The 23,435-nt window shown below is 47.7% G+C and overlaps 6 protein-coding genes across 6 annotated transcripts; 5 read left to right on the top strand and 1 right to left on the bottom strand.

Moving 5' to 3' along the window:
- Positions 1 to 417: 417 nt before the first annotated feature.
- Positions 418 to 3,141, top strand: LOC136936003 (ciliary microtubule-associated protein 2-like). Its single transcript, XM_067229723.1, is given in 11 exon segments — positions 418 to 467; positions 705 to 792; positions 1,369 to 1,539; positions 1,663 to 1,782; positions 1,911 to 2,045; positions 2,124 to 2,267; positions 2,365 to 2,416; positions 2,419 to 2,456; positions 2,585 to 2,695; positions 2,851 to 2,981; positions 3,072 to 3,141. Coding segments are annotated over 11 exon segments (1,110 nt in total).
- Positions 3,142 to 3,241: 100 nt separating this feature from the next.
- On the bottom strand, positions 3,242 to 8,342 carry dhcr24 (24-dehydrocholesterol reductase). The gene is made up of 9 exons (XM_067229720.1): positions 7,963 to 8,342; positions 6,991 to 7,146; positions 6,787 to 6,892; positions 6,138 to 6,256; positions 5,638 to 5,901; positions 5,371 to 5,514; positions 4,770 to 4,967; positions 4,509 to 4,687; positions 3,242 to 4,223 (listed from the first exon to the last, which is right to left on the bottom strand). The coding sequence occupies exons 1-9, from the start codon at positions 8,191 to 8,193 to the stop codon at positions 4,070 to 4,072; spliced, it is 1,551 nt and encodes a 516-aa protein (XP_067085821.1). The 5' UTR covers positions 8,194 to 8,342; the 3' UTR covers positions 3,242 to 4,069.
- Positions 8,343 to 9,063: 721 nt separating this feature from the next.
- Positions 9,064 to 11,223, top strand: si:dkeyp-51f12.2 (uncharacterized protein LOC100151460 homolog). The gene is made up of 2 exons (XM_067229735.1): positions 9,064 to 9,770; positions 10,615 to 11,223. The coding sequence occupies exons 1-2, from the start codon at positions 9,463 to 9,465 to the stop codon at positions 10,850 to 10,852; spliced, it is 546 nt and encodes a 181-aa protein (XP_067085836.1). The 5' UTR covers positions 9,064 to 9,462; the 3' UTR covers positions 10,853 to 11,223.
- A 1,201-nt stretch (positions 11,224 to 12,424) lies between these two features.
- si:dkeyp-51f12.3 (uncharacterized protein LOC107988041 homolog) lies at positions 12,425 to 14,863 on the top strand. The gene is made up of 3 exons (XM_067229736.1): positions 12,425 to 12,740; positions 12,867 to 13,204; positions 14,077 to 14,863. Exons 2-3 carry the CDS (start codon positions 12,954 to 12,956, stop codon positions 14,234 to 14,236), a joined length of 411 nt encoding a protein of 136 aa, XP_067085837.1. The 5' UTR covers positions 12,425 to 12,740; positions 12,867 to 12,953; the 3' UTR covers positions 14,237 to 14,863.
- Positions 14,864 to 15,282: 419 nt separating this feature from the next.
- On the top strand, positions 15,283 to 16,893 carry bsnd (barttin CLCNK type accessory subunit beta). The gene is made up of 3 exons (XM_067229737.1): positions 15,283 to 15,572; positions 15,811 to 15,890; positions 16,307 to 16,893. Exons 1-3 carry the CDS (start codon positions 15,396 to 15,398, stop codon positions 16,446 to 16,448), a joined length of 399 nt encoding a protein of 132 aa, XP_067085838.1. The 5' UTR covers positions 15,283 to 15,395; the 3' UTR covers positions 16,449 to 16,893.
- A 484-nt stretch (positions 16,894 to 17,377) lies between these two features.
- pcsk9 (proprotein convertase subtilisin/kexin type 9) lies at positions 17,378 to 21,867 on the top strand. The gene is made up of 12 exons (XM_067229438.1): positions 17,378 to 17,521; positions 17,791 to 17,982; positions 18,450 to 18,582; positions 18,690 to 18,823; positions 19,008 to 19,149; positions 19,420 to 19,616; positions 19,985 to 20,168; positions 20,430 to 20,609; positions 20,693 to 20,854; positions 20,970 to 21,119; positions 21,298 to 21,467; positions 21,673 to 21,867. The coding sequence occupies exons 1-12, from the start codon at positions 17,438 to 17,440 to the stop codon at positions 21,865 to 21,867; spliced, it is 1,923 nt and encodes a 640-aa protein (XP_067085539.1). The 5' UTR covers positions 17,378 to 17,437.
- The last annotated feature ends 1,568 nt before the right edge of the window (positions 21,868 to 23,435 follow it).

Here is a 23,435-nt window from a genome sequence, read left to right as displayed (position 1 = left end):
AAAGAAGAGCATCAAAGATCCGGTCCGTATTGGGATGTGAAAGGGGCGGGGCACGCTCGAGCGTTGCTTTGCTTCAAGTGAATACAGTTAATTCAGCTGTCTCTAAATAATTGTATAAATAATGATACATTTTTGTTTGTTTGAATAGGTTATTTACTTTAGGAAGAAAATACATGTTGCATTTTGAAAACTCCCCCCCACACACATTTGGAAGACCTATAACCTGTTTGCCTCAATGAAGTTTCTCCTGACTCGGTCCAACACCGATGCCCCCCATTCAGGCGCACGGAGCCTCGTTGCTAGGAGATGTGCATCATTAATACATTATGGTTTTAGACGTCACTGTTACCATAGCTACATCTGTGCTGGCAACGCAAAGGATCAAATGTCTTTTCCCAGAGAAGAGGCATCGGGAAGATGCCGGAAAAAAAGTTTAAAGGAGCTCCGTTTGGAACACAGTCAGCAAGGTGAGAAAGATTGATCCAGAGTGAGGTACAGCTACAATTATCACCTTCCGGAGTCTGAGTGCACCAATAAACTGGCCAATCTCAATCTAGTCGTTCCAGTTCTATTTTAAGATTTTTTATTATTACCCATATTGGAACTTGAATCATAAAATCTCTTCACATAAATGTATTTAAACTGCAGCAAACTGCTGCTGGGGTTTGAAGGTCCAGATTGTTTACTGGCCGTGTCATTGGCAGGTTTGATGTTTCCGCGGTGCATCCAGCCAACAAGAGAGTTGGAACCTATACAGAGATCTCGTATTGCAAAAGGAGAACCAGTGAACTGGTATTGATACACTCTATTGATACAGTTCTTGAACCTACATCCTAACAGGCCTATGTACGATGACTCAGGTCTCCACTCTTTGTGTGTGTGTGTGTGTGTGTGTGTGTGTCCTAGGGTTAGAACACACACACACACTGACAACAGAGGGGGGGTATAGGCTTGTTTTCAAATATGGGTGGTACACCTTTATAATGACTGAGGATACATGCAGGCATTAAATATAATTTTCTTCATAAAAAGTTGGGCAAAGTACTTTGCAGCTTTCAAAAAGTGGGTGTGTTCCACCCATGTGTAATAAAACCCACACCCCTGTTCAAGTCCTACGTGAAGCCTTTCTTAAGAGTTTGAGTGTAAGGCCTGATGAGACTATGTCAGGGAGTCATGTGGCTGAGCGGTGAGGGAATCGGGCTAGTAATCCGAAGGTTGCCAGTTCGATTCCCGGCCGTGCCAACTGATGTTGTGTCCTTGGGCAAGGCACTTCACCCTACTTGCCTCGGGGGAATGTCCCTGTACTTACTGTAAGTCGCTCTGGATAAGAGCGTCTGCTAAATGACTAAATGTAAATGTCAATGGCAGGAGAGGAACCTAGGCCCTGGACTGTACAATGCTGACAGAGGAGACTTCAGTGTGCGGGCGATAACAGAGAAGGCCAAAGGCCCTGGGTGGCAGAGGGCCCAAGAGGCCACTAGGCTGGCTAAGATCCCTCACATCCTCTACAGAGAGGCCTGGGAGAACAAACACTTCTTGGTGAGTCAGAAGACCCACATTGCATCATCAGAATTATCCGTTTGCTGGGTGAAGTCGATTTTTTTTTGAAAGTGACAGGAAGAGACTGTATGTGTCTGCACATAACTTGCTGTGTTTTTTTAGAAAACCAAAGTGGGTCCTGGTACCTACAGAATCCCAGACTTCATTGAGGAGCTGGAGAAGAAACCGGGAAGTGTCAGGGGGGTGTGTGAGAGCCGGGAGGAGAGATTCAGAGAGCCGCAGGTACCGCCTCACACCACTAGAGGGCAGCGCACACTACACTGTCCACTGGCTAACTCTGGAGAATGCTGATGTTCTCTCACAGATGCCCTGGAACAACCCAGAATGTGTGTGTGTGTGTGCGGGTATAGAGCTGGACTCCAGGCCCGGGTTCCTACGGCAAAGGTGGCGTGCCATGTGCAGCTTTGGAGGAGAAGAGAACACAGTCTGGGGGCGTGGACATGGAGCTCAGCTCAGGGCTGAAACGCTTCCCTGAGGACCCTAAGGTAGGTGCTAGGCTACGAGACTGCAAGCTGAGTGTGTGCTGGAGAGGGCGGGAACTGTTAATCCTTCTGTGTGTGTAGACCTGTGGGCCTTGCCCCTGTACGTACACTCTGAAGAGCAGCACAGACATCCTCCTAAACAAGAGAACCAGCAAGAGAGGACCTTACGACCTGTTCACCGGACCAAGAGACGAACCCATCGTGTCTGGATACTTTGCTGCCCCGGTAACACACACAAGCACACGTACACAAACACTGACACGTCTTCCGCCACTGTTTATTGTTACCGTGGTGATCCTGCGTTCTTCTTCTACTCCTGTAGAAGTGCGCGGCCGTCACTCCAGGGGATTACAGCCCGGAGAGTTTTAGCGAACAGTCTACCACAGCACTCTGTCTCAGTACCACCGTCCTGCCGTGAGTTACCCTCCACCAGCACCCACCTCCTGAAGACTCTAACCCCCTACTCCCCCCCCCCCCTCCCCCGCCCTCCACCAATATTCGTACCCAGTATGAGACTTCCATCTGTCCCCTCGATCTTTCAGACATTTCCGGGGCCATGTGAGTACGAGACCGCTCTGCCCCGCCCGGGCCATGTCTCCTCCTCCGCCCAGCGGCTCAGCAAGATGTCGGAAAGGCGGCAGAATGGAAACTGTGTAAGTGTGTAAGTCAGATTCTCCACTCAACCCTATTCAGATTATCAAACAGGAGGGCCCCCGGACCAAGGTACAATAGGACAGAATCATCACTCGTGCTACACAAGAGTATAACAGGAATTTTTCCTATCTTTCCTTTCCTTCTCCCTCCCCAGAACTCAGTTGGCCCCGGTCGGTATGACATCGCAGAAAAGGGTCAGAGCAAGTCTGCCAACGGACACACAACCTCATTCAGCTCCCGAGCGCAGAGATATCTCGCAAATCTCCGGAGAGACAAGCACACACAGTGAGAGACAAGTGTACAGTACACTAATTAAGGAGGAATACCAACAGACAAGGCACTCACGCTCTGTGTGTGTGTTTGTCTCTGTTTCAGGGAGAGGCTACGGGCAATAAACCTTCCAATTGGTCCATCGTTAAGGAAAGCTCTGATGTCATCGGCCTGACCACGCCCACAAAATGAGATATACAAATTGACAACCGCTGCCAGTTTCAAAGTTTAGTTTCTCAACAAGATAATAAAAAAAAAAAACATTTAATGTCGTGTAATTTTAAGATTCAGCTTTATTTATACACACACCAACAAAGTCATGAACACAGAAAGTATTTAACAGGGGTGGCCCTTTGAGTGGTCCTTTACCCTGACAAGAACACACCTCCAGACTCTGACTTCTCAACCATTCATGAAAATATACTCCTTCTACTCAATAGGGCTTTGTTTTTCTTAGGTAAAGGCTTAAAAGTGGGGTGAGACATACTTCAAAACACATGGCACTTTGGAGATTGAGGTTTAGGTAGAGTAAGAGGACACAACCGTTGCCATCTAAGTGATGTTTGTCTGATGTCTCTTACGCACAGAACAGAATCTTTAAAACAAAGAAAAGGATATAAGGATTCCATGATCGCATAATCCACTGTGATGATATTACAACAGTAATCAAGAAACTGTACTTTCATCAATTTGCCATGAAGGGTAGAATCAAGGACAGAAGAAAAGAAAAAAAAGTCAGGTGCTGCAGAACCATGGAAGCTGGTGCTTGAGAGAAGTTAGGGATTCTGTGTGGAGCTAGGAGAGAAGCCGTGTGCCCCTGCTGGGTGCTGCTGGGAAGGTGAACAAATCCACTGGGCCATAGGTGCACCTATCAAAAATACTCTGGTTTGTGAAATGCTACAAAATGTGTTCTAGCTGGATCAGGTGCGCAGAGGAGAACGGTTAACTGCTGAGTCACTCGGTTTTATTGTTATTTTACAGACTAGATATGTGGTAACCATGGGTACGCACACCAGCTGTGAGACAAACCACTGCCTGTAGGTAAGGCGAAGGGTTCATGTAAGATTTATGGTTGGGGGAGGGAGGGAGGGTAAATGTAGGGGTCAGTGTCGTGCCGACTTGCAGATCTTGTCGTAGACCTCGGGGAACGCCTCCTTACACCCTAGCTCCTCCCTCAGGCGGTGGTACAGCGTCCCGTCAAACATCTCCCAGAATTCCTGGCGGTCCATGTACACATCCGCATACAGCATCTGGAAACTAAGGGAGGAGGCAGAGGAGGAAAAATAGACATTGTTTAGGTGGTGTGTGTATTATGTGTGTGTGTGCACGTGTGTGTGTGTATTATGTGTGTGTATTAGGGGTGGGAATCTTTTGGTACCTCACGATTACATTTGAATCGATTCTTGGGGTCACGATTGGGGTCTTGGAGACTTTTTAAAATTTTATTTTTAAATACATCATAAAAACAAAAAATTCCCCCACCTCTAGTGTGTATTATGTGCGCACGCGCGTGCATGTGTGTGTGTGCTCAGCGAGACTCACCCGTGTACTTCCCGGACAAACTGCTCTAGCTGTCGCGTGGAGGCTCTGGCCTGAAAGTGCTTGACCTTGGGCTCTCCATAGGCTCCAATGTCCACATACAGCTCCTCCTCCTGGCCTTTGGGATGTACCATCCCCCGACCGGGGGGGAGTACAAACGGACACAGCCACAGAGGGTACACCTGCGATGGGACAAACCAACTTAAGGTCAGAGAAGGCCAGGCTTGTGTGTGTCTGGAGTCTCGGCATGGCGTGGCGTCTTACGTTGATGTCCTGGTGGAAGCGCGTGATGGCGGCTTCCATGTGCTTCATGGGAACCAGCATGTCTTGCACCACGTGGTTCTGCTCGTACAGACGGCGGATGGTCTCTCCCTGGGTCAGCTTCAACAGGGAGATCTTAGGAGGAACCATCCACCCAAACAGCCAGCGGAACACTGGGTTGTTACCGAACGGGATGATATCCTGGAGAGAGAACACACAAACGTCAGACTAGGATGCTGTCTTGGATCCCTACACCCCTCCCCCCTCCAGAGTCTGTCAAAAACCATTCACTATATAATTCACAACGCCATTTCATGTTATGGAAAGACAATAATCACCAAACCACACATGACTCACTAATGGCTAATGGTAGTGTGTGTGCGTGTGTGTGTGCATTAGGGAAGCTAATGCAGAAAGATGTTTGTGCCGTGAAAGGGGGACTGATGACAAGCTGAGCCAGGCAGGATAAAAGGGTCATCACCTCTCTAATGCACAGGAAGAGGGCAGGCTGGCCCACTGTGCATGCATGTGGTGTTGACTAATGCATTCAGAAGGAAATGGTCCGGGGAGAGGTGTGTATATGTGTGTGTGTGTGTGTGTGTACCTGTATTTCCCAGAAGATGCTGCGTGTGTGTCGGTGGTAATACTGTCGTAGAGGGATGTACTCTATGGCGGTGCGCCCTTCAGACAGGAAACCCTGTACGTGCTTGAAGAACCACGGCTTAAAGTGCAGCCCGATCCTGTTTATCTAGAGACACAACCAAGGGCTGTTTGTCATCCAGGCACACATGCATATGAATAACGTTTAAAGGCATATTAATGTTAAGGTGTTACACACCCACACACCCACACACACCCACGCGCTTTTCACCTTGTCAGCCTCCGCGTGGTCAGTCATGGTTCCTGTCATGATGACCGCAGTGTCGACAGAGTACTGCAGTCCTTCTACAAACGTGTTCTCCTTGTTCTGCGAGGCCTCGGAGAACCGCCTGCAGATGTTCTCCAGGCCGCGCACGGGTTCGTACTGCAGCTTCACCCAGGCCCGCGCCGGAACGATCTTTATCTCCGCGGCGACCAGGAAACCCAGAGTCCCACAGGACCACGGAACAGCGTGGAACAGATCAGAGTTCTCATCCTGCAGAACATGCCCGTACAGCGGTAAATAACGGAAACAACATTGGAACCTTTCCAAGATTCAGAAAATCTTTTTTGTCAATTTTTGGATTATAAAAATATTACCTAAGTACCTAAAGTGGCAAAGTACTTATAATAATGGAGTAGTACACACTGACTTATTGTGTGTGTGTCTGTCAGCCCCTTAGCTAGTGGAATAAATCCACACAAGCACAGAAATGCAGTGAATTATGTTACCTCAGTGCAGCGGACCAAACTGCCATCTGCCAGAACCAGTTCGAAGGCCACACAGATGTGCTGGAACAATCCATAGATATGAGAGGAAGACTCTATACCTGTACCCATCACCAATCCACCTGAAGAAGAGAGAGAGAGAGAGAGACTTGTCAGCAAACAGGAAACCTTACAGGTGTGGTTTATATATATATGTAACTGCGTTGAAGTGCTTTAAGGAAGACTGGGGATCTTCAATATCAGGTGAGAGAGGAGCGTGGCTCTGAAAACAAACAGAGCTGTTTCTGAGCCCTGTGTTTGTGGAGTGTCAGATGAATGTCCAGCCCAGTGTACTGATGCTAAACATTAATCTGCTGATCCCATTGGAGCCCCATTATGAAACCTGACCCAGGAGTGCTCCCAGCTCTCAGGCTATTTCCTCCCAGATTCATCCACAGAACTGAAACATCTATCCTCTAACTCAATAAGACCAGACGGTGACACTCCAAACAGGATATTCCTCCACAGATTGATGGGCCCATCAGTGCCATAGCCTGACAACCAACAATAGACCTACCCTACGCCATCTCTAACTCTCCCCAGCAGAACTGAACTAAGAGTGGCGGAGAGGGTGAATCTTATGTGCATTAGGTTAATGATATGCGGAACATACCCACTGTGAGGTCATCAAGCTCTGGCAGAACAGGCAGCGTCCAGCCAATGGAAGTCAAGAGAGCGGTCACCTGACCCATGTTGGCCAGAGGTTCCACACGCACCACCTGTGAGTTGTGAAGTCCATGTTTACGAATAGTGAAATCCACATTTAGTGTCTCTATGGAGAACCGAGAAGGCTGGTGATTCAGACTGGTTCTCCTACCTGACGCTTTGTGTCCACCTCCAGAATGTCCATCATGTTGATCATGATGTTCTTGTGGGTCTTCTTGTACTTGCCCACTCTGAGAGACACCGTGAGCCAACCAGGACGACCGGTACACATGTGGGACTTCCCCCCCTCCTTCTTCCACTCTCGCACCTGGAACACACACAAGGACCAATCAGAACACACACAAGGACCAATCAGAACACAGCACTGAGGAACAGAGCAGTTTGGTGGGTGAGTGAATCAATGGAAGAAAGTTATTTTTGAATAGTCATTTACTGGACAGTAGGGGCTATGATGTATTATGGTGTGTCTTACTGCAAAAAAATCTGTTGAAATTCTACATTTCAGGGCTGGAGTTATACAGCAGGCCACGGGAAAAAATACTGGTGTCTGAGGCAGTCAGGCGCTATCAATTGTGGAAACAAACCAGCCATTTTCAGGGTATCCATAAGGAATATTTTTGGCCATATTAATAGGTCAAGCAAACTATCTTTTTTTATAGCGCATCCACAACATAGCGAGAACAGAATATGGAAAATTCGAACCCGTCTGCTCCTGTAGATTTACACTTGGATATGCACTAGACATTTTCCTTCCTCTTAAAGTTAATAAATAATGAATAATGGTATTTTGGCCGGCTTGGTGCATGAAAGAACAGTATGTACAATGTCCTCTTCTCTTTTCGGTTTGGACGTTCCCTAACTAAGCATCGTCTCTGTCTGTCCCACTCCAGACCTGTGCACTGAACCCCGTGCCTGGCTAGTCGTTTCCTTATCCAAATCCCTCGTTCTTGTCTAAATCCCTTTTGGAAGAGACGGATTACACCGACCTCCCTCACCCCTGGCTGGGGCCTCTCACTCACTCACACAAACTCGCTTATAGCTGCTTTCGCTGGCATACACACGTGGACCCGATTAGATAAATAACGATAGGAGGGTGATCTTTAGACTGCAGTACATGTCTCACCTGTCTCTGAATGTCCCGGACACGCTGGTTGTGCTGTTTTGGTGCGGAGCACATCTTGAATATGAGCCACGCGCGTACATAATAATACATATCAAATATGACGGATAGAGGTAAAAGGAACAAGCACACGAAGATCCATCTTTGATGAATGATCACATAATCTAAACCTTTAACTTTGATCCACAGTAAAAACATAACCACCAAGCCACCCAGATACAGTAGTGGATCCATGGTTGTCCTTCTGACTATGAAGCACGCTTTTCACGGATCTTATAGCCTATCAGTTCGAACTCTTGAGATTCTAGTTTTCATCTAATCTAATATCACTGGTATACTCCTTGCGATCACACACATACAGGTGTGCAGATAAAACCGACGAGAGCCGCAGCTCCAAAACATGACATTTCTCTGCTTAACACCGATAGGTAAGCATTGCTTGGTGGAGTTAGGCCCACCCATAGCTTCCGCTGATTGGTTGCTAACAAGGAAATAGAGATACTCCAGTTGTTGCGTTTCAGAACTGTATCCAATCCGATAGCAGCGTTGCCGTCACACCATTGAACCTCTCCTCATGTCTTCATTAGCATTCAACAGTTAAGTAATGGCAGTCGGACATCAGATCACACAATTTAAATTAACACCCAGGATTATCCATTTTAAACTAGTTTGTCGATAATATCATAAAATAACTATAGAAAAGGATCATAAAAAAAGTATTGGCACATTTTTGTCTCAATTTTTTGCAGTTAAGGTCTCCAGTATTGGAGAACCTAATTGAATCTGAAAATATAATTGAGCTGCAGTTGTAAAATGATTGTAAAAAAAAAAACGAGTACAATTTATCAGTAGAAACATTTGTTTTTTATAAATGTGTCTTAACTACCATAAAGGTCAAATCAGGTATATCTGCGATAAGCTTTTCTGGCGATGACCAACACACTTTTCATTGCTCCCGCACTGTAAATATCAATAATTAAACACAAACAAGAGAGCGCACAGGAAGAGAAAGAGGGAGATATACTGGAGTAGTCTACTGTTAGACACAGACGGAGGGTGTGGCGCCAGATAGGATTCCTTAATGGGGTGGGCAGTTCTCTCGTTCATCTCTCGTGTCCTGTTGACAAACATAGAGCAGCCCCTTGCGCTGAAAGATATCTGGAGGACGACTGGAAATAATCTATTTACTTTTCACTTGAACAACTTCAATTTTTCGTCTAAATGACATATATGCGCCGTTTGTACCTGCTTTTTTTCTTACTGTCCAGTCATGGAGAATAAACGGTGAAATTCAAGTTGCATTCCTTATCTTTATTTTGTTTTACTTTGTTTGAGCGAGGACAATGCGATTAGAATAAACTACTGTTCAAGACTGACCTCGGTAGCCTTGCACCTCTTATAGTCTCGCACTTAGAAAACGCACTCTGGCCAATGGAAGTGACAAGGGCAGTGCGCGCACACCGGGACTTGTAGAAAAAACAACGCTCCCGACCCCTTAGCGCGATGCCTTCTCTTCACCATGGAACAATCCTCATTGGGGTGTTCCTCATCGTCACCGGGGGCTCCACGGCCTTCCTGACCTCGTCCCAGAGCCGTATGCAAGCCTTTTCCCTATGCTGCGTGATTATGGGTGCGTTGATGCTCATACTGGGGTTATTCTGGGCCATGAACCGTAAAAGCTCCGTGAACTACACCGGCGAGTACAACGGAGAGTTTCCACACTTCAATAACGACTCTGTCCACAGCAGTCACGTTCTTTTCACGTCCCCGGGACACAGCCTTCCGGAATCCCAGTCGGTATACGTGCAAAGGTGGGTCACAGAGGCTTTCACTGCCTGAATTAAAAGAAAAAATATTTTGAATAAAACAGCATGTACATTGAATCAGAACAAAAGCCCTGATGTTTTATGTGAAATAACAATATGTTCTTATCCAACCTGTGTTTCTGTTGTTTTCCGAAACTAGACTAAATGTATGGAAGCAAATCAGTGACATAATGTTTTGAATGTTAAAAGGCATTGAATACTTAATATTGAAATTTAAACAACACAGAATTCTCATATGAATATATTTCAATCTAAAATAAAATTCAGGTGGCTCAAATTCAAAAACAAAAAAATGTAATCTCAATCTTAAAAAACTCAAGACAAAAAAATTATAGGTGAAAATATTATAGGTGAAAAAATTCCGGATGTTGCAATCGGATTTTTTAAAGATATTTTTTTTTTCGGCTCGAATTTGATAGAGTCGATTTTTTGGGGCTTGACATTTTTAAGATTTAATTTTTTAGGCTCTAATTTGAGCAACCTGAATTTTATTTTACATGGAAATATATTCATATGAGAATTCAGTGTTGTTTAAATTTCAATATTAAGTATTCACTGCCTTTTAAAATTCAAAACATGTCACTGATTTGCTTCCATAGTGACAAAGCTGCTATACTGCCACCTAGCGTCCATTAACCACAATTGCCTTCCCCACGCATGACTGTCTAGCCTCCTGTTCCTCCCCTCCCAGTGGCAACAAACACATGAATATTTCTCCTAACCAGGGTTTAATCCACAACTATAACTACAACTATTTCTTTCCAACAGCTGTTCAACGCAGGCATGAGCGATTCTGGCATTAACTTAGTGTGTTTGTGTGTGTGTTCAGGACCCTGGAGTGTCAGAGGCACGGGCCCTACTGCAGGGACTTTGACCACCCCCCCGTGGACCCAGGTTGTTTTAGCCCAGCCCCTCACCCCCCTCCCTGGCTGGGGCCTCCCCCTCCATATGAGGTGGCCATCAAGACCACCTGCAGCTCCACACACCTGCGACGAGCCTACTCAGACTCTCACCTAGCATCCGAACCACTGTTCGGGCGATCGCGAGAGATCAGTTTCGAGGTGTGACACAACTCCCCCCTACCCCCCACCCCGCTCAACAGTTCCTCTCCACCTATGAGACTGTAGGAGGGATGCTGCCGTTTTGACACCATGGGTTTGAATATGGGCCTCTTGAACTGAAACTGACCTTTGAGTTGGTCTGAGTTGACCTTTAGATTCTCAAATGGTCACACACAAGTACTCCTTCACCTCATCTTTTTGCCATCACGTACACACAGACACACACAGCTAACTCAATGTGTTTGTTGATTTGTGTGTGTGTGTGTGTGTGTGTGTGTGAGTTCACGTTAAGGAGCATCTTTCCACCTCTAACCCCAGCTCTATAGGCTATGCATGGTTCACAAACACCTTTGATTGGATGATTTTCCATGTTCTGTTCTGTCATGTTTTCAATTAATAAAGGAGAGATGATGATGCTATGTTTCATACCTATAAGGGCATTGTTATAGTTGTTTGTGCTCTTGAAGAGGACTCGAGAGCCAGGCAGGCCGTGTCTTCCCCCACTCCTTTCACTCTCGCGCTTGGAACCAACAACCTTGAACGCCTTCTATTTTCAGATTAGTGTGATAATATTATTCCAGAATGTCCTCGAGACACTTCTTAGTCCCTACTTCCAAATCAATCATCAAGTTTAAATAAACTGATATGAGGGGGTTCAGATCCGTCATCCACATAAAATATGGCTAATACAAGTTTTGGCTTTCAAAATATTTCCTCGATAAAACATTCCAAGAATATGAAAACTAAGTAAGAAATAAACTAATATCTTAACGGATTTGATAAGTCTTCTTGGCCGCGTCGAGGGACTGGTAATGCAAAAGCCTATGCAGAAGCCAGAGCTCAACGGATGCTATGAATAATTTTGTTAACAAACATTCAGTTCAAGTTCAAACTTCTCTTGCCACAGATAACTACACATCCAAACATTTATATAGTTATCGACAACGCTCTACTAGTTTCGCTGCTGGTATCCTGTTGCTCCGCAGTCTCCTCACTCGTTAGGCTACCAACATTTCTAAACGATTGTCCTCTGAAGGCTAAACCTGATAATATTGTCAAGACAATAATCCTACACAGCCAAGCGAAGAGATACAATTTGAGTAATTATCACAAATAATGAATTGCCTGTGTATTGTTTGTCAATCTCAAGAGAACAATATAAACCAAACAAAACAATTGCGTCTCTCGTGAGGGCAGGCATCAAGCCGCACAATGATTGGTTGAAAAGATGTGACAGTCCTTTGATTAGAAGATGCCCCAAAATGCAGATCTGGGATCAGGTTTCACCATCCCCAGTCGCATGTGTTGAAAAAGTAAACTGATCCTGAATCCGCAGCCAGGAAATTCAGAAAAGTAAAACATCGTATATGTGAAATGACAGAATTGTCGTACACTTGAGAGGTCTGTTGAACATTATTGATCGCACATTGTAAAGGGCAACATTTGAAGTAGCCTACCTAACATCTGGCAACACTATTCGTCACCAAAAAAACGTTTTCTAAACTGACTTCCTCTGACCGCATGCAATCCGCAGTGAGCAGCATACCCCGAGTGCGTGCCGAGCCCACGAATACATACCGTTTTTCAGTAGCTGTTATACATCGATTTGGACAAGTTAACTTCAGCAGGGAACTGAGGAAAGCAAACGAATGATAAGCAGTGGATTTTATGTAGGCTACTTTAGGCAACGGGCGCGGTCAACCCAACTGCTTGAATTGAGAAACCTTCCTTCGGCTCAAATAATGGGACATGCACACCACATGGAACAGAAGCGTCGGAAAGGATGTAAAATCCGATGAAAACGACAAGCTAAAACGTTCGACTTGGATAAGCGAATATTCTTCTTCATCTTTCAGTCTCTGGCTTGTTGTAGCCTAAACAGTCTACAGCGAGGGTAAGAATTTGCGCCAACGCACGCACAAAACACACACACACGCACATACAGTTTCACTGGCAGGAAATAGCTGTGTTTTTGATAAAAACTCAAAAACCAACACGTCGGTCTCTCTCTCTCCTTTAGGCAAACTGTCATGATAGCAGAGGCCGGCTGGTGTTCCCAAAGGAACCGTTGGTGAGAGGAGCCCTGGGAAAGGAGGGGTACTGAAGGATGCCCTCCGCCCAGGGCACGCTGTTGACCCTGGGCTTGGTGCTGTTTGTCGTGGGGGTGGTGACACACTTTTGCATCCGTTTAGAGCCAGTGCATCTGCTGGGTATTTACCTGGGATTCGGAGGGTTGGCCATGGTGATGATAGGACTGTGTGTTTCCATGAAGAAAGTGGTGGCCGTCCCGGGTCACTTCCTGTTGCACCCTCGGACGGGCACACGCTTCAGTCAGCAACAGGCTCTGGCCATACAGAGGTATACACACACACACACACACACACACACACACTCACACACACACACACACACACACACACACACACACACACACACACACACACACACACACACACTCAAAGACAAATATTTACACCCACCCACACACAGGAGGTCAGTGTTTGGGTCAGATACAAGGTGAGGCCTTAGTCACTCAAGTTGTCTTCAGTTTGAAGAGAAAGAGACAGATTCAGAATAGCGATATTGGGGTAAACAAAGAGCGTCTACCACTCCCAATAATCACACACACACACACGCGCACACACACACACACACACACGCACACAGTGTGCTGGAGAGAGACCTTTATCCATGGCTGTCAGGGAGTTTAAACAAGCCTGCTCAGTGTTCAGTGTCCCTGCGACACAGCAGCCAGGAAAACAGTGTCCATTAGCTTGAGTATATTCCTCCTGCTGACAGTAACCAGAGAAAGCTCAGACATCTCTGGCTCGTAGTCCTCAGCGAATCCCGACCTCGGTTTAACCTGTAGCCCGCAGACAGATCATGCGTCTTACTCCTTGTGACAGATGTGTATAACTAGTCTAGAGGACGAACTTGCCTCCCCTAATGCTTTTCTATTTCTGTTTCTTCTTACATTTACATTGAGTCATTTAGCAGACGCTCTTATCCAGAGCGACTTACAGTAAGTACAGGGACATTCCCCCCAGGCAAGTAGGGTGAAGTGCCTTGCCCAAGGACTCAACGTCATTTGACACGGCCCGGCACACACACATTTCGCTCGAACCGGCAACCTTCTGATTAATAGCCCGATTCCCTAACCGCTCAGCCATCTGACCCCCTTCTTCTTCTGTTTGTTTCTTCTGGCTCGCTTACCTCCCCTCTCTTGGCAGGAGGTTGGACCGAGTCCGCAGGGAGATGTCCGAGGACCCGGAGATCCCGAGGCCCCCCCCGGAGTCCCCCATGTCCTCCACCCCCCCTCCCTGGGACATGGAGCCGCCCCCCTCCTACGACACCGTCATGAAGAACCAGGGCCACGCCCTCCAGCAATGACCTTTCACCCCCAGACGGGGGGACCGAGCCCGTGACACAGGGAAGCGACGACAGCAAAAACAATGTTTCCGTCCATCTGTGCCTTCATGTCGTGGGTGATGACTCACAGAGGGGGAAACCCCACACCAAAGCTAGTCCAACAAAGTTACCACGACTGTGATGAGATCTGTGCCTTAAGACAGCAAAGTGAAAACTCAAGACTAGAGCTGGACCTTTCCAGAGTGGAACGGCAGGAAACACGACTGTAACCTTGACTGAGACCCTCACACAGAACCGGCCTTGTCCCTCTTGGAATGTCAGTCAGAATTCTGTCCCCTGATCTTTTAGAAACCCCTCTCTTCTGCTTGCCCATCCACATGTATCCATGGGTTCGTCTGTCTGATGGAATGATGACCGCTTGTGTTGACATGCTCTATAGTGCCTTGTTGAAAGCAGAGAACGAACAGCCAACATTTCAGTATTTTCTTCGGCCAGCAGGATTGTGGCCACCATTTGGAAGAATGTTCAGTTGTGTTCTGTGATGTCACAGGAAACGTGAGTTTGTGTACAAGTGGGTGGAGTTTCAGTTCACATTTCTACATGAACAAGTCTCAGGCTTTAAATGTACCAAACAGTCAAAAATAAACATGCGATGCAAAATGTGTTTGACATGCTTTTCTGGGATCTTTGAAAGCCACATTCTGGTGAAAGTGCAAAGTGCACTTAAAGCTTATTTGTGTTACAAAAATAATCACTTTTCATATCATTTGAGGAAAAATAATAGGGTAAAAGTCAGCATTAAGACATTTTTTAACCCAAAATGTCAAGTCTAGTCGACACAGACAAAAATACTAATACAAATATCTTAAGGGAGTACTATTTAATTACTTGAAACCATTTTAAAGGCATGCAATGATCAGTCCTGCCGACGGCAAGGTGACCTATGCGAACCAAACACACACTTGCTGCTCTTCCTGTAGGCTGTAATACCCAACAGACTGGAACCCCCTCCTCCCTCACCTCCAGAGACTCAGCCACAGTCTATCTGCCACACACTCGCACCACACAGACGGCTCGGATATCAACATTTAGCAGGTACACGTGGATCAAGGAAAGGGCGATCGACAGCTAGCTTCCTTTAATCGTAACGGATTAGGGCCCAGGAAGTTTCAGTCCAGCCATGGTTGAGGGGAAGCCTTACCGCTACGGGCTGATCGTGGTGGGTCTGTGTGTGGCGGCGGTGGGCCTCTTCATCATGACTCAGGAGCGCCCACACGTCTACGCCACGCTGTGCACTCTGGGAGTCGTCATGGTGACCCTTGGGACGGCCTGGAGCCTCTGCCAGTGCTACCCTAAGGTGTGTGTGAGTGTGTGTGTGTGTGTGTGTGGGGGGGGGTAGAATACGTTTGAAACCACCTATACACAGTTCCATATCTTAGCAGAACTGGAAAAGATTCTTAATAAATATGTGGTTTGTGTGTGTGTGTGTGTGCGGGTAGGTAGAATCAGTTTGAAACCGCCTATACACAGTTCTATATCTTAGCAGAACAACTGGAGAAGATTCTTAATAAATAGGTGGTGTGTGTGTGTCACAGATAATACTGATCCATCAGAGCCAGGATGAGAAGACGGCACAAGATTCTATGAATGTGGGCATGGATGCGAAACACCCCAGGTACACACACACACACAGCCCATTGGTGGTGAGTGATCGCCCAGACTTTAATCCCTCACTGAGGTCTGCCTGTGTGTCCTGCAGTGTCTCACCCTGGAGACAGACAGCAGAGATACAGACACTATCCAGCAAGCTGTGTGTGTGTGTGTGTGTGTGAGAGAGACGAGGGCTGAAATAACACACACACACACACACACACACACACACTACTGACTACTGATGGGATTGCTGTATTATTGATTATTATGGGATGGGGCAGTGGAAACAGGCAGAGAAAGGATTGTAGGAGCAGATAAGGACAGATGGGCCCGTGAGGAGAAGATGAAGGTGGGAGTTTTAATTTGACCATCTATAGTAAAGAAAATAATGAGTTCATTGCTGTTTGTGCTCCTCTCCTTACCTCTCCTCCTCTCCAGTCCTGCTGCAGAGCCATTGGTTACCATCCATGCAGAGAAAACAGGTGACCCCTCCCAAACGATGCTTCTGGCCAATCACTGTACAGCAGACACTAGAGTCCTCCTGTCTTCCCACAGCTGTCCCACACTGCATCTGACCTAACCCCTGACCCCAAGAGTCAAAACATCTTTATGAGTGCTTCAATGTGATTTAATATCAATACATTTTTCCTTCTGCTATTTTCATCACCTCCTGTATATTCTGTTCTACCCAATAAAAGTCTTGTCTGTATATCTTTCTGACACTGTTTTAGACGGAATGAGTTACCTTGCGGACGGTGTTCAGTCAAACCTGCTATGTCGAGATAACAGCTTTAGGTGGCGCTGTTCGATCAGATTTGGTTGACTTGAGTTAACGTTTCATTCTTAGTAAATCTAACGACTGCAGTGTAGAAACGTTCTGTTCCAAACACAAGGTCGGGCAACTACATCAATTCAATAGATTTTTCAGGACGATATAATCTACAATAACCTACAACCAAAACTTTACAGTTAATTTATCTGTGTATTTGTTAAGATGCAAAAATAAACTTACATGGCGAATAACCTAATTCTGATTTTGATGAGTAAATTATTCGCGTGATGGGTATGTCTTGATACATAAAAAGGCAGTACACGTCTCTACAAAATAAAGCTTTGGAGAAACCCCCCCCTCAAATCTGTAATCTGACTCCTGCACGACGGCAATTGAAGGTGTTTTCAGAGGAGAGTAATCATTCGATACAAAAGGTGGCGAGAGCCCAATGCCAGCCAGCCGAGTCCCCGCCTCAAGTGGTAACTTTCCAAATTGACAGTTTTTTATTTATTTCAACGACTATTAATGGTTCGGAGCTCTTATCCCACTAAGTCCACAAGGTGTCTTTGGAGAAGGTGCGACTAACGGCCACAACCCCAATCGAAACTCTCATCAGTGATGCCCATAACCCGCATCCATATCTGATCCATTTTTTGTAATTCAGGACACTTTTCTTGCTAAGCCATACAATCTGTGCTAGAATGAAGCATCTTTTACAACGGTTGGCTGTCGCGCTCTGTTTGTGCGCGTCCAGCCTCGTGACAGCTAACGTGCAGGATTATTCAGAGGAAGATGCGATGATACTGGAACTGATTCGCCAGGACGGAACCGAATCCGACTCCGGTTCCCTGCCACCCGCAGAGTTCCTCAGATGTAACAAGGTAAATCAAAAAGTCAAATATTAACAAATGCATTATAATTTGGGGCAGTCTGCACTTGTTTTAATAGCTTCCACTATGGTACTTAACTGAAGCTTGATGTACTGATTGGTCATAGAGAGAGAGAGAGATGGAGAGGGCAGACTCCTACAGTATCATCCCTGGAATTATTTCAGTTGTTGTAAAATAAGAGCTGGCATGAAGTACACCCACTACCCACAATCCCCCAGTCCCAGATGCTGCCTGAGGCAGAGATGTGTTGAGTGTTGCAGGCTGCGTGGAGAATCCCCGGCCAGTACCTGGTGGTTCTCCAGGGTGGGACCCACCAGACCCATGTCCAGAGGACCATCCGGAGGCTGCAGGCCAAGGCAGTCAGGAGAGGGTATCTTCTAGAGATCCTCCACACCTACTCTGGAGCCTTCCACGGCTTCCTGGTCAAGATGAGCAGCGACGTCTTACACCTGGTAATCCCTAAACTCTGCAGCCTTACCGCTGGCTCAGGATGTCGGTCCAGCCCTGTGGATCTTGACCTTGAGCCCTGTCTGTGTGTGTGTGTGTGTGTGTGTGTCTGTGTGTGTGTGTGTGTCTGTGTGTGTGTGTGTGTGTGTGTGTGTCTGTCTGTGTGTGTGTGTGTGTGTGTGTGTGTGTGTCTGTGTGTGTGTGTGTGTCTGTCTGTGTGTGTGTGTGTGTGTGTCTGTGTCTGTGTCTGTGTGTGTGTGTGTGTGTGTGTGTGTGTGTGTGTGTGTGTGTCTGTCTGTGTGTGTGTGTGTGTCTGTGTGTGTGTGTGTGTGTGTGTGTCTGTGTGTGTGTGTGTGTCTGTGTGTGTGTGTGTGTGTGTCTGTCTGTGTGTGTGTGTGTGTGTGTGTGTGTGTGTCTGTGTGTGTGTGTGTGTGTGTGTGTGTCTGTGTGTGTGTGTGTGTGTGTGTGTCAGGCGGTGAAACTACCCCATGTTGACTACATAGAGGAGGACTCGTTCATCTTCGCTCAGAGCATCCCTTGGAACCTGCAGAGGTTAACACAGCCTTCCACTGAGGCTAATGACTCTGGGAAATACAACCCAGTCAGTGAGTCACACACACGCACATGCTCACATTAAAACACACACACGGCTTGAGTATTTCAAAGACTTCTGTTGACATATCCTTCCCTCTTGCTCTCCGTCTCTTCCTAGATGATGGAGGCATGGCAGAGGTGTACCTTTTGGACAGCAGTGTGCAGAGCTCTCACAGGGAGATAGAAAACCGTATCCTCATCACAGACTTCTCCAACGTCCCCGAGGAGGACGGAGTCCGAGTCCACAGACAGGTGACACACACACCTTAATGCACACAGATGTACCGTTTGGGGGCATGGCTCATCCTAAACTTGAAGGAAAATCAGGATAGGCTACAGACATTCACACCACACACAGACACTTAGTCATACACAGCTTGTTACTTTGTCTAGACGTCAGCTCCTTATCTCTCTGCCGACCTTGTCTCTCCGCCAGGCTAGCCAGTGTGACAGTCACGGCACGCACACGGCTGGCGTGGTGAGTGGGCGGGACTCCGGCGTGGCACGCGGCGCCGACGTAAACCTGGTGCGTGTCCTCAACTGCCAGGGCAAAGGCACGGTGTCGGGCGCTCTGGCAGGTACCCCTCCTCCCCTCACCCGTCTCTCCTCTACCTCTCTCTTATCCTGCTGCTCATATCTCAGGGTCAGATGGCTGAGCGGTTAGGGAATCCGGCTATTAATCAGAAGGTTGCCGGTTCGATTCCCGGCCGTGAAAAATGACGTGTCCTTGGGCATGGCACTTCACCCTACTTGCCTCGGGGGGGAATGTCCCTGTACTTACTGTAAGTCACTCTGGATAAGAGCGTCTGCTAAATGACTAAATGTAAATCTCCCCTGCCTTCTCTCAGGGATGGAGTACGTCCGTGCGGTCCTGTTGGCCCGTCCGGTGGGGTCCGTGGTGATGTTACTGCCTTTCGTTGGCGGGCTCAGCCGCTCGTTGAACACGGCGTGCAGGCGGGCGGTGGCCGATGGGGCCGTGCTCGTCGCCGCCGCCGGAAACTTCCGAGACGACGCCTGCCTTTACTCACCAGCCTCGGAGCCAGACGTAGAGCACACACACACACATACACACACACGTTAATCATGTGCAAATGTAACGGATGTGGTCAGGGCATGAAGAGGCACTCATGAGTGGGTTTTCCAATTGATTTGCTCCTGCAGAAGACAATGAAACACCAAATTGCCTCCTTATTTTCTTTCTCTCTTTGCAACTCTAAAAATAATAGTGACTACAATAACTAAGTGAGTTAAAATTCACAAATACAAATTGGAATTAGAAATGAACAAAGTGCAATTTTTAACTCTGTTAGACACACGTTACGCCATCCGTTTCAAACCCAATGTTTCCTTCAACTCCTGTTCCCGATCGAATCCCACGTCGCCCAGCTCAAGTCTGGCGTCTGGCCCCTGCAGGTGATCACCGTCGGCGCTGTGAACTCCGAGGACCAGCCCATGGCCCTGGGCGCCGGGGGCACCAACGCGGGCCGCTGCGTCGACCTCTTCGCTCCTGGCGATGATGTCGTCAGCGCCAGCAGTGACTGCGCCACCTGCTTCACCTCTCGCTCCGGAACCTCCGCAGCCGCAGCTCACGTCGCTGGTACACACACACAACACACACAAGCGAGCGCACACACACACGCACGCAGACTACAGTAATCCAAGTATAACTCATGCTTGAAGACACACTGTCGAAAGATATCAGAGATGTGTATTAGCTACATAACACATGTTGACAATAACAAAGAACAGCTATAAAAGTAGCACGGGTTTCAGTAATTCGAGTATGAAGCGTTGCTCACACACACACGAGACAGGCTGCAATCATGAGATAAGGGTGGTGTGGGTGGTGTGTGTGCAGGCGTAGCAGCAGTGATGCTGTCCTCCCATCCCAACGCCTCGTCTGTGGAGATCCTCCAGAGGATGCTGGCTCACGCCGTCCCCAGCGCCATCAACCCTTTCTCCCTGCCAGAGCCCCTCCGCCTCACCACCCCCAACCTGGTGACGGCGCTGTCTACCTCTGAGACAGACAAAAACGCAGGTCAGATACATGGGCACACACACACACACACAGACACTCTTTTGCAGTTGAAAAGAATATGATGTGTGTGTGTGTGTGTGCAGAGGAGGTGCTGCTGTGTCGGTCGGTGTGGTCGGAGAAGTCAGGGGTCAGTGCTGGCGACAGGGCGGCGGCTCGCTGTCGTCACGGCGAGGAGATGATGGGCTGCACCAGCTATGCTCCGGAAGGGGGTCGCATGGGAGAGACCATCTCAGTGAGTAACCATGGTGACCGACGTCACAAACACAACCTTTTTCTCTTTTGAAAGGTTTGCCCAAGATTAGTTTTTGCACCTCGGAAGAGGATTAAAGTACACGTGTGTGTGTGTGTAGGAGCAGGGAGGGTACAGGGAGTGTGTGGCCCATAACGGGGGCAAAGGGGCGCACGCCATCGCTCGCTGCTGCGTGCTGGACGGCCTGAAGTGCCAGGTCCACGCCAGCCCCCATCCCGGGCAGGACGCAGAGTGTGTCAGCTCCCATCACCACCTGACTGGTACGATCCTGCCGCCCTAGCTCTGCCCTACCTCAAACCTCAAATCGTGTGTGTGTGTGGAGGGAATGGTAGGCCCCACTAGGATAGAAAAAAATCTGTGTGTGTCTGTATTGTGTGGGTGTGTATTGTGTGTGTGTGTGCGTAACATGTTGAACAGCTGTTTCCTCTCTCTCCCCAGGCTGCAGCTCTCTCTCCGCTGCAGAGGTCACGTCGGACTCTCGCCCTCGCCATGGTGACCGGAAACGTTGCGTGACAACGGAGCGGGTGACATCAGACGCTGTCTGCTGCCACGCCCCCTCCCTGGAATGCCGCGTGCTGGAGCAGGAAGCCATCAGAGATAACGAGGAGGTAGAGCATGATTAGTGTTGGACAGAGACAGAATTGTAAGAGAGTGTGTGTGTGTTGGACAGACAGAATGGTAAGAGTGTGTTGGACAGACAGAATGGTAAGAGTGTGTGTGTGTGTGGTGGAGATTTGAACCTCACATCTTTTGATCTGCAGTCAGATGCTCTAACCACTGAGCTAAACCACTCCTCCTTCTCCTCGCCCCTAGGTGGCGCTGTCCTGTCCCCCTGGCTGGACTCTGACCGACTGCAGTGCCTCCTCTCTCGGCTCTGCGGCCCGGGGTCCCGTCGCCAGGGGCAACACCTGTCTGGTCCACCGTGCCACGGGGGTTGAGGAGGCGGTAGTCATGGCAACCTGCTGCCGCGTCAGCCGGTCACAGCCACCCACCGGCCCCAAACACTGACAGGCTCCTCCCACCCGCCTCGTCGTAATCACCATGGAAACAGCAAATGAACACAAGCAGGTGGTCTTTTTGGTTTCCTGACTAAATGTACCTGCCACCCCGACCACTTACAGACAGCTCAGCCACTCTATTCAGAAACATGGGGTTTTACTCTAGCATGGCTGGTCTTATACATTTTCTGTATTTTTTCTGTAGTAAAGTTTAGAATGTGAACGTTATGTATGTCTATTATGCATGGATTTAATTTCTTACCAACTGTATTTGAGTATTTTGTACCATTATATACATTTACATGACTTTTACAATAAAATAAACTCGATAAATATCTGTGCATCATTCTTGAATTCATCTTCTCATTTCGATTCAGTAGTGTGTCATCTCGCTCAAAAAACGAAACCACTTTTGCAAAACGTTGTGCATTCCAGTTTATTTTATATCAAATTTCCCCATAATCAAACTCCAATGTACAAATTAAAACTGGGTTTTAACATGCATTGCCCCCGTCGGACAGACGCTCATCAGAAGTGAATGTTCAAAGCTAAGTGAATGTTCAAAGCTGAATGACTGAATAAAAACCCATCCAGTCTCCCCCACCCCACCCCGTTCCTCCACCCCCACCCCATTCCCCCCTTCACCTATACATCCCTCCCTCCATCCATTTGTCCATCCCGCTGATAAAAAACAAAACAAAAAAAAAGATTGATTGGAACTCCTCTGAAAGGGACTACAGGTGCTGAGGAGGGTCAAAGTTAGAAGACAGCGGGCTTAACTGAAGTCTCAGTGCCCAGCTGGAGTATAGTAGTGAGTGCTGTGACCCGGGCCTAGTCCTCTGAGTCCTACACCGAGACACAGACAGCCCTGCCAGACAGCACGAGGCAGGGGGGGCGTACGAGAGGGAGCGAGGTAGAGACAGAGGGTGATGAGAATGTGAGAGAGAGAGAGAGACAGAGGGTGATGAGAATGTGAGAGAGAGAGAGAGGGAGAGACAGAGGGAGGGAGAGAGGGAGAGAGATAGAGAGAGTAGAGCGAGAGAGAAAAAGAGATTGATAACACAGCAAACCAGATCAGGACCCAGTCTGTCAATCAACAGTACAGTACTGCATGACTAAAGACCACCAGTCACTGGGACACATGCAGACAGCAGCAGTGGGCGGACCCAGGTAGAGGCAGAGAATGACAGGCGGGGATGGCAGCAAATCAAAAGAGCAAATAAGCTTGTCCTTTACCAAGGATCCGAGTGCCGATTGGCTGAAATAAAGGAGGAAGTAGAAGGCTGTGATTTCACTCTCCACTTCACACAGGAACCACTTCATATGACTGATAGGTCCTCACACACTGTAAACATGAAACTGTTAAAGCTGAGAGACGAACATGCACGTCACGTCAAGTCCGGTCCGGTCCGATCTGGTCTAGTCGGGTCTGTTCTAGTGTTGTCTAGAGTAGTCAAGACCATGGCCAAGCTATGGCACTGCGCAAACTGCTGCGTGATTCAGAACCAAAATGGCCCTAATGAAAATGAGAGTATGAACTTCACTAAGAGGAGCTCTTGGTACATCTAAGGTTCTGGT

This window comes from Osmerus mordax, chromosome 26, assembly GCF_038355195.1.
Source record: "Osmerus mordax isolate fOsmMor3 chromosome 26, fOsmMor3.pri, whole genome shotgun sequence".
In the NCBI taxonomy this organism is placed as follows: domain Eukaryota; kingdom Metazoa; phylum Chordata; class Actinopteri; order Osmeriformes; family Osmeridae; genus Osmerus; species Osmerus mordax.
Note: the sequence above shows the minus strand (reverse complement) of the source record. Positions and strands in the feature narration are given on the sequence as shown.

Coding starts and splice junctions, on each gene's coding strand:
- bsnd (XM_067229737.1), top strand. CDS start 15,396: ATGGTTGAGGGGAAGCCTTACCGCTACGGGCTGATCGTGGTGGGTCTG. Junction 15,573..15,810: donor TCTGCCAGTGCTACCCTAAG/GTGTGTGTGAGT, acceptor TGTGTGTCACAG/ATAATACTGATCCATCAGAG. Junction 15,891..16,306: donor ATGGATGCGAAACACCCCAG/GTACACACACAC, acceptor CCTCCTCTCCAG/TCCTGCTGCAGAGCCATTGG.
- dhcr24 (XM_067229720.1), bottom strand. CDS start 8,193: ATGGATCCACTACTGTATCTGGGTGGCTTGGTGGTTATGTTTTTACTG. Junction 7,147..7,962: donor TCCGGGACATTCAGAGACAG/GTGAGACATGTA, acceptor TGTGTGTTCCAG/GTGCGAGAGTGGAAGAAGGA. Junction 4,968..5,370: donor GCATCTTCTGGGAAATACAG/GTACACACACAC, acceptor TTCTCTCTCCAG/GATATCATCCCGTTCGGTAA.
- si:dkeyp-51f12.2 (XM_067229735.1), top strand. CDS start 9,463: ATGCCTTCTCTTCACCATGGAACAATCCTCATTGGGGTGTTCCTCATC. Junction 9,771..10,614: donor CAGTCGGTATACGTGCAAAG/GTGGGTCACAGA, acceptor GTGTGTGTTCAG/GACCCTGGAGTGTCAGAGGC.
- si:dkeyp-51f12.3 (XM_067229736.1), top strand. CDS start 12,954: ATGCCCTCCGCCCAGGGCACGCTGTTGACCCTGGGCTTGGTGCTGTTT. Junction 13,205..14,076: donor CAGGCTCTGGCCATACAGAG/GTATACACACAC, acceptor CTCTCTTGGCAG/GAGGTTGGACCGAGTCCGCA.
- pcsk9 (XM_067229438.1), top strand. CDS start 17,438: ATGATACTGGAACTGATTCGCCAGGACGGAACCGAATCCGACTCCGGT. Junction 19,617..19,984: donor CACCAGCCTCGGAGCCAGAC/GTAGAGCACACA, acceptor TGGCCCCTGCAG/GTGATCACCGTCGGCGCTGT. Junction 20,610..20,692: donor TGAGACAGACAAAAACGCAG/GTCAGATACATG, acceptor GTGTGTGTGCAG/AGGAGGTGCTGCTGTGTCGG.